Here is a 13777-nt window from a genome sequence, read left to right on the forward strand (position 1 = left end):
GAGTGTTTTCTGAAATTTTTCCTTAAACCGATTTTTTTTTTAGAAAATGACGAATATTTGGGGTATAAGGAATCGGTGATCTATATGCAGCAGCGTCTCATTTTTGTCTCGCATGATATTCATTTAGTATTTAGCAGTCATAATCCGCAGTGTTTTTTTTATAGTCAGTCAGTCAGTCAGTAAAATAGTATACTACTTTTTACGGACACTGAATGGCCATCTACTTCGTATGTTGAAGCAAAAAAGAGGATTAGGGTCTGTTCAAAAAGAAGTAAATCTTTAGCATAATCACTGATTCACGTTTTGACCAAGTGAAGATATTAGCAGTTTCATCAATTACTGCTGAAGAAAATCGTCAACATTTTTGCAAATGCTTCGTAAACTTAGTATTACTAAGCGAAATCGTATCACCCGCACCAATCCCAGCTAGAACTCCCTGAACTGCCACCGAGCCTTTCAGAAAGTAGAATTTATACAGGAAAAAATTTCATCGAAACGGCCTCTATTATATCATTCAGAAAACTGTAATCTGGTTCAGTACTTTCACAGAGCCTTTACCAGTCGAGCAAAATACTGAATAGTCATTAAATCCGTACGGTTAGGCCGTGGAATGTACAGATGTAACTATGACAGCGTCGGATGCTGGAAGCGACATATTTAACATAGGCTATTGCATCAAGGGAATGCAAATTAATTGTATCTATAAAGCAGCCCTTGATTGTTTGGCGTTCCCTGGCCTTTCAGTAAACTCGATCAATCCACTACCAGTGGCTTTCATTTCCTAGTTAATGCTGTTCCGGAAAAATGCAAGCCCGTCCGTGCGAGCGAAACCACTATCGAATATCGCACATAAAGAACTGCCTAGCCATCATAACAGCCCTTGGATAAGTCACACCAAGGGTAACGTTTGTCTGACCCTCACGAAGGATGACGTTATCGCCAAGCTCATGAGCACAAAACGGAAAAGTGAACAGATGGCAAAAAGAGTTCTAGATATCGGCTTGGATCAACAACAGCTCTAACTAACTGGTCTTTGAAATAGACGGCCAAGTGTATCTCTTGGCCTCATAACGCGATCGACTCTGAACATTGTCGAATTGCAGTCGATGGACGATAGGCCATTGCCAAACCGTAAGAAAAATCTCAGGAGATCATGGGTCGTTGTATTACGGCATCCATGATGACTACGTACTTAGGCCATGTCAATTAGACTAGTGGAACTCGACAGTGTATCACAACATTGTTTGAGTTGCAATACTGGTCCTTAAGAATCTGCTTAATGACAAAAGCGTGAATGTTTAGCTGAGGTCAAATAATCACATATTACCTGGCCATTGCTTCGGGTTGTGACTTGACTCGCGACTAAAATTCGATAAACATAATAGTGTTGTATGGGCACAAACATGAAATTTTAAGTGCGCGTAATAAATGGAGTGAACTGCTAAGGCTAGATTTTGTTGTGTCTCCTTTCCCACTTATCTGTGTGCCCTGAACATAACGAAATGATTTTCTGAGAAGACAATACCATGGAGTTGGATAAAAGTATATCTTGGAGCATCTCATCAGTGAAGAATAAATCGGCCAAACTGAAGATTGACCGTCTCTGTGCACAGAATCGATGTGATGCTTGTCTGAGGGCCGAGAGATGCCGTTCTACTAGCTCGTCGTCGAAAACTGATGAACCGTCACAACAAGACGCATTCGAAAAGGAACAACCTCTACATTACTGCAGTGGGGCAAGTTTTCCCAGAAGTATCGGCTCTAATGAGAAAAAGGTGGGTAAGTGACGCCTGACACGCGAAATACTGGTCAAAGGATTTACCCTCAAAACATCTAAGGCAAACACCTCGTAGTTTTCTACTATGGTACTTTTGCTAAAGGCCTTCTGCTTAAAGCGGTGATGTAAATTTCGAGTGTGATAACTTAATGAGATCTACTGAAAGATTAAGAATTACCTCCGCTCTGTGTTCAATAGCCATAGCTAGGATAGGATCATACTCTTTTATGTTCTTCTTAAAGTTATTACAATTATGGACAATTTTTGTTCCGAACGTATCTATAAATCGCGCAATAGCGAACCTACACGACATTGGTCTTTTCTGCGGATTATTGATTGAGTCAAGCAGCCATTCTTCGTGTAGAAAAAGAATTTGTTCAAGCTATACGATAGCGTTGTCGGAATGTCGGAAGTTAGCCCCCCCCCATAGATGCGTGCAGTTCTAACTTACGAAAATACACATAAATTCTACACGAATTAGTGAAATATTTACAACAAAAATGCTTTTTAATATATCATTTAGTTCATGCGTAAGTTTCAGCCTGAGGCTTTGTTTCAGATATTTCCTTTAACAATATTCGCGGCCCGGTTGGTCCTGACCAACTTCGATACAGACCGCTGCCTTTGTCCAATAGGGTTTGTCCAGACTTCTCTCTTCTTTGTGTCTATAATCGCTCGATGTTCTTTTTATTGCTGCTTGGCCAGAACATACATCGGTGTGTATGTCCGCGTCCGTTCGCGATCACTGATCTTATAACCAAGTGGTCATCTTCAAGAGTCGGTTACGTCGCAAAGTTAGAAGCAATCAACAGAGCCTAAGGCGTTTATCAAGGCCTTAACGACATGGGTTCCACCGCTCGGAGCGAGGAATGTGTCTCTGATGGCGCCAAGTCGTCACCTTATAGCCGCAGTGGAACGTGTTCCTGTCATTGGAAATTAAAGTAGGCCGGCGTCAGACTCCCTTAACACAATTGCTCTAGCGGTCTCCTGTTGATCGTTGGTCTATATATATATATATATATATATATATGTAGGTTTATATATGGTATGTGCGTGTTTGCCTTATTATTCGTGTAAATCTTAGCGAAAGTGCCTCTAGACTGTTTTTTTCAATTTTTATCACTAGAAAAATTCAGCCAACTAGCCTAAGTATATTTAATGAAGCAGTAATTTAGCTGTAGCAAATTTCCTTTTGTCGTTCTCTATAGTCTACGATTGTTATTATTATCATTAATCAAATCAACTGATACCCACTATATTTTTGACACCCGTATTCTATGTTTCAACTAGCTAGCAATCGTTGCATCTGGGGCCATCGATAGCGTTCTATTCGAAATAAACGAAATGAGTGATACCCCGAATGAGAATTGTGTCTACCAAACGTGTTTTCCCCCGTTTGACTGACTTAATTTCGTACGTCAATTTCGCTTCTTGTTAATTTTCCTAGCGAAAAATCTAACGGCAATTCGTAGTCGTGAGGGCAATAATCCTCGTAAAGTGGAAAAATCGTTAGGGGAGAACGGTGAATAGACGGTCGAGCAAACACCGTCGTCCTCATTCATCGTTCTTCGGCGTACTTCGGACGCAATCGATGTTTTCGTTATTGTCGTCGACGGTCTGCAGAGTTGTTCTTTCCTGATTAAAAGTATCGAATCGCAAAAACGCCGATGGAACGAGAAAATGGCTTGCTTGATTCACGCTCTGGTTGTTAACGCGCTGCCGCGTATTCGGTCCTGGCCGTATGACCTTTTTTCATTTCAATGAAAGAATGAATGGTGAGACGCGGCTTATTGGACGGCGATGCTCGTCTTGATCCTAGGACAGTAGAGAAGCCATGTTTCTGAGAGAAACGAATTCTTCACTAGAACTTTCAACGAGCAGGTTAAAACTACTGCGGTATAAACTTTAAGTTATAATTTGAGCTTGTTAATCACAAAACTGTTTAGTTAGTATGTGTCGATTATAGTCTTCCTTTATCTCCAGTATTTCTTTCATTGGATTTTCAGTCACCTCTTAGTGCAACCTTGCCTCCTTCCGTCTCTGATTCACTAAAGCTTCCTTCTTCGGACATTCGTGCTAAGCCTGGTTTTGTTAAAACGGGCGCATTTGAATAACGCGTGATTAGTATTCCTCTTTTCCAATGGACAGTGGACGCAGGACAATGTATGCGATGCCTTAGCAAATTCCAAACAAGCATTTTGAAAATGACTATGTCTGATAAATGCTTATACGCCGTGACAACTTAGTTCGCCGTATGGCTTCCTGATCTCGTTCCGAACCTAGACAATTATACGTATCGTTAAATTTACTAAGCAGGCACGCTAGCGTTGACACAGGCATGGCCTTCCGGCTCACTCGACGGTATCACACATAGTTATTATCTAGCCTGCCTTTTCTAATTATGGAATCTATGTATCTTTGGATCTCTTTTCGTGTTAATAGCAACTATGAAATAGCGAGAATGAGGACGAGAGGAGTTTAGTTGTCACAGTCCTATACGCTTTTTGATGAGTCTAATAGCAGAAATTTTTCTGTTCGTTAATGCTCGCACGAACGGTTTTGTATCGCTGAAGCCATTACCGGCTAAATAGCTAACGCACATAGGACTATCGATCCGATTACTTGCACAAGGAGTCAGAGAAACTCGTAAGCGTATAATTAGAGCTTTTTCAACGATATACCGAGTATGAGGTCCTTTTTCCTTCCCAAGACCTTTATCCAGGATATGTTAGTGGAAACGATGCGCCTATCAAGATCTACTGAGAGGGAAAATTATTTTGTTGAAGAAAGCAGCGGTCCAGTTGCTTATATCGTGTCTTCTGAAATGCCAGCGCTCTGTCCTCTGTCATGTGTAAACTGGAGAGTTTACGACGCTATCAAACACTATCGATCATGCTTATGTCAGTCATTGTTAGTTAGTCCTATTTCACTACACACCATCAATAATACATGGCATAAGGCGTTACCTTGGCTTAATTTATGATTCATATATATATATATATATAAATATATGTGAGACATAAATTAAGACAGATTTTAGTCGACGATCCTATGGATAGTATTTTATCACAGTAATAAGGTGGATTGATCGATGATCACATATTGTTAAAGCTGATAGTTTTTTGTCAACTTGAATCTATTATCGCTAAACAATATGGCATCGTAATAAAGATTCGTTTAGTAAAGAGCGCGACTGGATGCTCTTTTGCCGTTCTAGTGTTTCTGCTCAATAAATCGAGAGAAAATTCTGGCCCCTTCTGAGTACACTTGTTTTGCTAGTTGAGAATACCCTAAACCGGCATCAAGCGTATCGTGTCCTATTGACAAACATGATTGCTAATTTTTAATTATTATTATTATTATTGTTAAACGTAAAAAGAAGCAGAAAACCAACTGGACCGATAGACTAAGGCGGAATCACCTAAAAAAAAGGTGCCTTACGTCAACCTTATTGCCAGTTCTATTTTCGTATAGCCCCGTTTCTTCACTGTCGCTTTAAAAATATCGCCATGTTTGAATTTCATTATCACGTGTCCGCTTACCCACTTCTCGGCTGTAAGTAACGACTACGAGCAGCAATTCTAGTTGTAGCCTGGCGCTTTTCAGCCATGGCACGGGGAATCATGCCTTTCATCCGTTTTGCTGTCGGACGCTATTAGGCGGGTATCATACGCGTTCCACCGCAACGCTAACGCAAAGCAATTCGTTCGTCAGACGCGGTAATCCATCGGTAGACCACCGCTATGAACACAAACACAATGCTTTCGATGGTGCACCCTTTTGCCCAAGCCGCCGCAACCATCGATTCCAGTACTGCAGGCAGCCATTGTCGGCCACATTGTTAGCCTGCTCATTTCCCATAAATGTCATCACATCAGGATGAACGACGCTGGCATCGTCGTGCGGTGCAAGCAGCAGCGGCACCTCGCCGCCTAGGGCGAGCGACCTGCCCTCGCCTTCTACGGCACGTCGTGTCTTGGCACAGAAACTTCCTCAATAGTCAGGAAGCCCTTTGTTCTGGATACGGATTTGTGGTAACAATCGCAGCAGAAGCAATAGTTGCTATAACAATACAGTACAGAGTGAAGTGGAATCCCTTTCTGTAACATGTAATACGTCGCGCATGTTTCCGCATATAAGCAGCCCGTTCCAATGAGCATGCAAACTTCGTTATCGTGGTTATGCCTGGATCTGTTAATGTCGATCTTGTTGTTGTTGTTGTTGCTTAATGATAGGGCTGTTCGTGACCAGACATATCTGACTGGAAGAGTCTAGTCTACGTATTTGTCGAGTCAGCCGTTGGTCCTCTACAAGCGCCACGGACATGTGACAATAATTGTTATTATCATTGGTAGTATTGTTATTAGAAAGACTTCCATTCTTAGTAGCCCCATGTCCACGTGTTTCGTGCTGACTCAAAAATCGGGTTACGGAGGAAACGAAGTGTTTTCCTGGTAGAGAAGACATAATATACCTACTTAGTCAGGAGAATAGAGGAAATTCTCAATTGAAACCATTACTTCAAGTGCTATCCTTAGGTCTTTAGCGGACTTCACGCCACGCTCAGGTCATGCAGGCCACGTGCGCGTGGATTATCGTTGTTAACTGCTAGCCACATGGAGACATTATTATACTTAGACATAGTAATTATATCTGCTGTTACCCTTGGCCTATATAATATGTCAACGTAATTGTAGACGTGTCGTTATGTAGCTGTGAGATTTGCCTGGCGGTCAATGTGGATTAAATTACTAGCTTTTCCAATCTAGGAAATGCAGCAAGAATATCGACAACAACAACAACAACAATAATAACAACAAACAAACCGTACAGTATGTTAGCGAGATTCGACACACATATGCGTGATCTCATATAATTGATATTTATATCATCGAAGCGGGGCGGAGCTGTACAATACGCGCTAATAGCTCACGATAGCATTGCAAAATTGACGGCTATCACGACTCAATTCTTTTTTAAATCTAACCGCCAAAATATGGGTAATTGTTACGCAGTGCGGACATATTGCAAAGACGAGCTAGCGAATTACTCTATACATAAATAGTGAATAATATTTATGTATGAAATCATTTTTTTTTTTAGGTGCTACCGTATAATGAGCCGATACTCTGAGCACAAACGCCTTAAGTATTACACAAATGGATATACTATCTCGTACGATATTCTCATCCGCACGATCGAAAGTCAGCTATCGTCAGCTTAATGATCATTGCATATAATACAACGGCTTGTTAAGATATAAAATCGTATGATTACGCAAGCGCCGCGAAAGGTAGTACAGTATAATCACTGTTTTGTCGTCGTGTATGGGACGAGGTAAAGCCGAAAAGGGAGCCGTATAGAATAGGCAGACTTCGTTCCACATGCATACGGCGTGTGGGGATTTGGTCAAATGTCAAACGACTGTCAATGTTGATACCAGACAAACCTTCATTTTTGCTGCGCGTTGCTCCGCAGCGTCTCATGGCATCTAGACAGACATCACCGCATGAACGTTCACATCCGACAACAATCCACAATGACCAGCCTATTGGTAATAAATAAGAAAAAATAAAGCACACTGCTAGCTTTCGGCAACTACCTAGCTGTACGATACTGATCTGTCTTAATAATTGGCACTTTCCTGTTGTTTCCGATTATTATCACACATATTATCAGTTACGACAAGGTAACAGTAGTAATCATTGTACATCTGGTGTCTGGACGGTGTTCATGCTGTACACGTGTGTGTGTGCATAGTTTCGGCATGTTATATACACCTTAGGTACCCTTAAAGTTCGTAGACAGACGCGTTACGATTGAATCACCATCCGTGACAACGGCGCCGTTAAGTACTACTACCGACTAGCAGTAGTACTGCGCTTGTCGTCCCTGCGTCGACAGGGAAAGGCCAAACTTCTGCATAGCAAATAGCCAATGTAGAGGCTGGATAGGAAAATCGGATCCTTGTTTCATGTCGTACGGGATTCGGTCCTACGGACCCAGGTTGGCCTCTCAGGCCTCAAAACCAGCGTGCGCTACCCGCAGCCTTTTCGCCACTGTGCTGTCAATGAGCACTGGGCTGTTTCAATGGTTCAGGAGGTCATCGGGTCCTCCCTCATAGTCGTGGCTGCATACTAAAGCACATTCAGGACAAGAGCGGACTTGATCAGCTCTGTTGATGTTATGGTGTCTAGCAATAGTGACAACGAATGATCATCATCCTGGGAGATATGATTTATCCGATGCCACTGCAACAGCCGCTGCCGACTGTTCTTTTCGTCATTATCGGTGTAACCGTAGCGATAGATGTAGACGTGTGCGCGAAGGCGAATGTCACGTCACGCGAAACGTCTTATCTTCAAGATGACAAGAACGCGTCGAGCTTCTATAGAATTAACAGCATCTGGTACCTGATATAATCAGATGCTGTTAATTACATTATACAACATACTGTTTTTGCTGTTAGTAGCACTGCTGCTAAATTAATTTATTCTTTAATAATTATTATATATTTGAAAATAAATAAATTGTAATAGAACATTTAAAAAATAGTAGTAATCATTACTGTTAATAGTGGCATCGTGCCTCTACTATTATTACTATGATGATTGCCTCATAGCGAGTCACATTCAGTGAAGACATTGCGTACTCGCTAGCTTTTATCATTAGCACGTTGGCCTTTTCATGAGACAGCTACCGGCATATAAATAGCATATTGCGTAATTTCTGCCGAAACCCTGTTATGGGTCAGGATGTTTCTCAAAGAAGACAGACGACTCTATCTACTAAAGTTGAAAACTCAAAAAAATGTTGAACTACATTGGGTAAAAACTATGTAAATGTACATTCAAGTGAGATGTGTGCATAAACGCTCGCGTCGATTTCCACTGATATTCTCCTTTATAAGATTATCAGGAAATATAGAATTTCCTGATAATCTTTACGGCTTTTCCCGTGAATAAATACTTGGCTTATGATTTGCACCAGTACCTATAAACATGTGAGGCCTGAACTTTAGCTCTAACGACGAATATCGCCAATTCAGGTTAAATTGTAAAGATATGTTCTTGGAAGGGGTACAGCTCTCAAGCTGTTAACGATCCACGAAATCCTGCAGGAAGTGGCATAGCAAAGTACGCCTATTGTTACGCTTGGCCGGAACGTTATCCGTCATCTACTTGTATAGCCTGCTTTTTCCTTTGTTCTTGCTTTAATGCCATCTCTAGACGATAAGCGACTTCAATGAATGCGCGTCTTATTATTAAGTTACGTATAAAACGGATCGTACAATATCGTCGATAACTAATGATAACCTTCCCCGTGCTCCTTCATCGATTTGCTACTGTCAAATCCACTGTGTAGCACTAAAAAAAGCCATCGAGAAGATTTGAGCTACGGCTTTTTGATTCAATTCAAAGTCCTCAGCTAGTGATAAGGCGTGCGCATTTGTATGAGACATAGTGATGCTTCACGTAGTACTATTGTACTATGTTGGCATATTGCGCCCATGTCACTCTTGTAACACAGTTGTATCATATCGCGGGCAATGTGTCGCCATACCGTAAATACTGACAGCTTCTGAGCCAGCTTGATTTCTCGGTTTGTGCTGGATACAAGCAAAGATCACGATTTCTAAAATAATCAAGGAAATCGATGTTTACGCATTTTTCCGGTTAATACTGGGTGTTCCAAAAAATGTACACACTGCATAATGAACTATAATTTTCTTTTTTTCTTTTCAATGTATAATTTATTGGAAATAAGAGCTGCACCAAGCTTAACATCCAAACAAAAAAATGAGTATGTGGCAGAAGTAGGAAGACAATATCACAAGGAGTTTTACGAGGATCCGCCGATGCGATTTACGGTTAATCGGATAAAAGGTAAGTTTGAAATGAACTGTGCAGGATGTTCGTAGGCAATCTTCTTCGAAGACCAGGAACATTAACGAGCTTCGCCAGCCAGGAAACAAAACTGGAAAGCTATAGTAAAACATTTTAAAAATCTGTGGGGCAATGAAGTCGTAAGCCTGGCATCAACGAGCCGAGCGCCCGTTGCGTTCCAGGTCCTTGTAGATACAAAAGTTACATTTCAAAGATGGCGCACGCTATCAGAGCAGACGATCTGGATCAAACAAGATAGTTTCGCGAAAAACGCGAACAGAATGCACACGTTCCGGGCTAGATCGTTCGAAGCGATGAAGCTATATTCAAATGAAATGATACAATTCCTCGACATAATTGTTTTTATTGGGAAACTGCAAATCTACATGTTATGTAGAACGACATATTGATTTGCCAGTAGTTCCAGCAAAGGACTCACTGGCTTATTGCTAGCCGGGACTACCGTCTATTATTTGAGCTTATTGCAAGAACCTGCATTGGTAAGGGCGGCGAACTTCATTGACAACAGGACGGAGAATTCGTATACTATTACCGTAATGTAAAAGCATATGTTAACGAAAATCTTCCAAACAGATGAACGGGACGATAGCAAGTCGTGTAGAATGCCGTGGCCAGACCTGATGCCAATAAACTTTCCTCTTATCCCAATAAGCTCATCATTAAGGTATCCCAATACCTTAATGATGAGCTATCGACGATACTAAAACGCTGAAAAGCCATAACAGCAAATTAATTGTTTGTGAATCATTAATCCACCGTTATTAACAGAAAACCCACCAAAACGGTAACATCTGCCCGAGCTAAAAAGTTACACATTTTATACAGATTTTTTTGCAACCCAGATACTCAGCGTACGTAAGGACAAACACGAGTTACAACTACGTAAATTCTATCTATTTTTTTCGAACACAGTACATTGTATGTATACTGCTCATGCATATTGTTGCTTTCAAGGAAGTAATACAAGCTCCGGTGTTCGCTACTTTCGATCACCCCAATAAACGTTGACAGGAGTCATCGGTAGGAATAACAGGCGAGTGAATGACGCGAGTATCCATCAGCAGAGATATCTATCCAATATCTTCTATTGTTCCTTCCATTTTTTCTGTCAGCAACTCAGCAATGAATGTAATCTTAAATTTCTCTTCGTAATTACCTATCGGTATTTTCGACTTTTTTTGGCCACTTATTAGCTGATCTTGTATGATGCTCGGGATCACTAGATCGCTTACCTTAAGCTCGTATTCGACGATGCATCTCTACGCCGTTTTTTTCCTTACACTACGTTGGTCGGCGATCTGGCTGGCAAATCTTGCCTCGTTTTTGAGCATTCAGTGTGTGAGCGTGCGCCGAGAAATCTCTGCGTAAACCGTGCTTTGTCCGGCCTTCAGTTGTCGTCGGCACCGTGGCATTTACCATCATTCGTTCCCTCACCTACTATCGAAAGGACCAATCAGCTGATCTGTGAGAAAAGCGCGAACGCCAACTTGCTTTCCATTTTGACGTTGCCGTCAATATTATGCGGAGGATGAATATTGAATCACTTCGTTAAACAACGATTGGCCTTGGTGACGGATGTCTCACACCTTGTCGCTGTTGTTTTGTTAAATAATCACCGAATATTGTTCGTTTATCCTTTCGGGTTTAAAGTCTTTATTTCTAATTTACGAGTCACCAGTGTGTTACTATGCGTATAGAGTATTATTGCCACGAGCGAAGACCTTAAATTCAATTGCTAAGAAACATCTTTTTCGGCACACTGCTATGCCAAAATGTGGACTTAGCGTGCACATATATATATATATACGCGTTTTTAGATGGTATATGGCGTATGTCACATAGTATTTGGACTCTGATCTTGTTTCGTTAGGAAAAATGCAGGTTGTTGTTTGCGTACACGAATACCTTGACTACTGTGAAGTAATCGTGCTTCCACGAATGCAATGTCCTCCTCAGCTTCCTAGCTTCCACTACGGTGTTTGCCGATCGATCGGTACGATGTCAAGTCTATCATCTGGAAATGGCCGGCAGGGGTGTTGCAGAGAACTCTCGCGATACAATGTCTACTGCATTGCGCACTCCTTACCCTACACAGAAGTGGTCAGGTGCTGCTTCTGGCCTGACGAGCAAAGAGGGAGCTAACACAATGGTGACGAAGACGATGCGTACTCATTGACGCTGAGTGTACACTGCTCTGTCCCGGACCATCGACGTTGCCGCCGCTGCTGTCCGATGAATTCGGCAGCGGTTGATATCTGTGGTGTGCCACACGCGATGTGGTGCAACTAGACAAGGTAACGACCTTGTCTAGTCTTGTATATTTCGCCGTAGAGCAGCCGCCTGCCGTAGAGGACTGATAGACGGTAAGCGGCTATGCTGATGCTAAACCGGGCAAATATCAACCAAAGCGAACTGCAGTAGGAGCAGCAAAAGCGACACGCGTTCGTTGTTTAGCCAGCTACTCAGCCTATCTTAGCTTCGTCCGCACCTGCCCTTTCCTGCAAGAGTCTAGGCCTTCTGCCGTGAGGATTTGCTCCAGCAATTCAAACGACGCTCCACAGAGCTCACGTGGCGAACGACACCATCGCATCTGTTGCATGGCTGCATCGTCCGCGCATCCGCTTTCATAAAGCGCCGACGTCCATGAAGTGCTTGGAAGTACCTGCTTCGTTACTGATATTGGCAGAGAAACAGAACAAAATCAAGCAGGAATTTTATTTCCGCGACGGACTTACAGTCCAGTGTGTGATTTTCTTATATTAGAAACAGAAATAACTTTAACTGATAAGTTATTGTTTTTCGTGCAAGTGAGAAGGACCGTCAACGCTAGTATTCTTACTTTGGTCCGTGTGTATAACGACTCGAGTCGCGTAAAACAATACTTCAGACTTGATGGGTAATTGAACTCGCCAGCTTTTGTTACATCGTTTGCTTACCAAATGCAAAAAAATAGAAATTATGGTCCTCTAAACTTACCACGGTTTCTGCAAAGCGAGAACCAGCAATCAAAGACAAAGAACCGTGCCTTAGTCTTACCACTCCTTTCAAGAAAAAGATTTCTATTCTATTGTACCTCAACTCTGTCGCCGCCTAGTTCCTAGTTAGGTAGTGCTTCTGATTTCCGATTTTCAATGACCCCAGTTTACTGGGACAATCTGAAGGTAACCGTTTGTTGACTGCCCCAGCGGCAATTTGCCAGAAACTAACCGATATTATCAACAAAGGGGCCGTCCGCTTGTGTAGTTTTATTTCTACCGCTGCTACTTGATCTCTTGTGGTCATATAGCGATGTCAAAGAGTATGGTGTGACCCCTATTATTGGTATATTCAGCACAATACTAGCCGGGCTGGCTATATTAATCATTGGTTGCTTCTATTGCGTATGTGCTGATGATGGTGATATATCTGAAAGGAGCGTGTACGAAAATGCGGACGACTCCGACGATTTCGCACGAGCCGGTGAAAATGCACCAGTGTTTATGGGTAAATTTTCTGTGGTGATAATTCTTCACCACCAGCATGGGTGGCCAGACGGATGCGAAGCACTGACTGACCCGACAGGTGCGCGCGAATTGACCCATCGCCCTCGGTTTACCAGCATCACCGCTGTTGTCATCGCCGCCGTAACCTTAGCAGCAGTTACGATCGTTTTTATTTAACAACTAGAACTTGTTCCTGTCAATCGCCCAGATGGCGTTGTCCACCATTTCGTCGGCCGCTTGCTCACCGGGCCTGCCAACAGCTGAGCTTTCAACGCAGCAAACAGCAGCAGCAGCAGCAGCAGGAGCGGCAGCAAACAACAGCTGAATCAAAAGGCCAGCGGCTTAAAGTCGCAGGCGGTCGCTACTTGCTGACCGCCGTTAGAAACGCGTCCGCGCACCGGGCACGCACCTTCCGCGACCTCTGCTGTACATTTGAGTTTAAACGAACTTTTGTTAAAACAGAAACTGCATTAGAGCCGCAGAGGCAGTATCCAGCAAGCGATAGTCAGTGACGGCAACACAGCCGTCGATAATGCTGTACCAGCAGTAAGAATATGCGCTAAACATTATCAGCATATCATAATCGTCTATAGCAGCAACAGTAACGGCAC

At 42.4% G+C, this 13777-nt stretch overlaps 1 protein-coding gene across 6 annotated transcripts in view; it reads left to right on the forward strand.

The window, feature by feature from the left end:
* LOC111242859 (WD repeat-containing protein 47) overlaps positions 1 to 13777 on the forward strand; it is a 77139-nt gene that overhangs the window by 53535 nt on the left and 9827 nt on the right. For 5 of the 6 annotated variants that reach the window (XR_015323410.1, XR_015323407.1, XM_086983145.1 and 2 more), the window contains exon 10: positions 1614 to 1775. The exons of the other annotated variant lie outside the window; for it this stretch is intronic. Coding sequence is in view for 3 of the 5 variants with exons in the window: in XM_086983145.1 (XP_086839271.1) it covers positions 1614 to 1775 (162 nt within the window). In the remaining 2 variants the exon portion in view is untranslated. The remainder of the gene's footprint in view (positions 1 to 1613; positions 1776 to 13777) is intronic. 6 annotated transcript variants of the gene reach the window in all.

This window comes from Varroa destructor, unplaced genomic scaffold (genome assembly GCF_002443255.2).
Source record: "Varroa destructor unplaced genomic scaffold, Vdes_3.0 BEIS01000001.1, whole genome shotgun sequence".
Lineage (NCBI taxonomy): Eukaryota > Metazoa > Arthropoda > Arachnida > Mesostigmata > Varroidae > Varroa > Varroa destructor.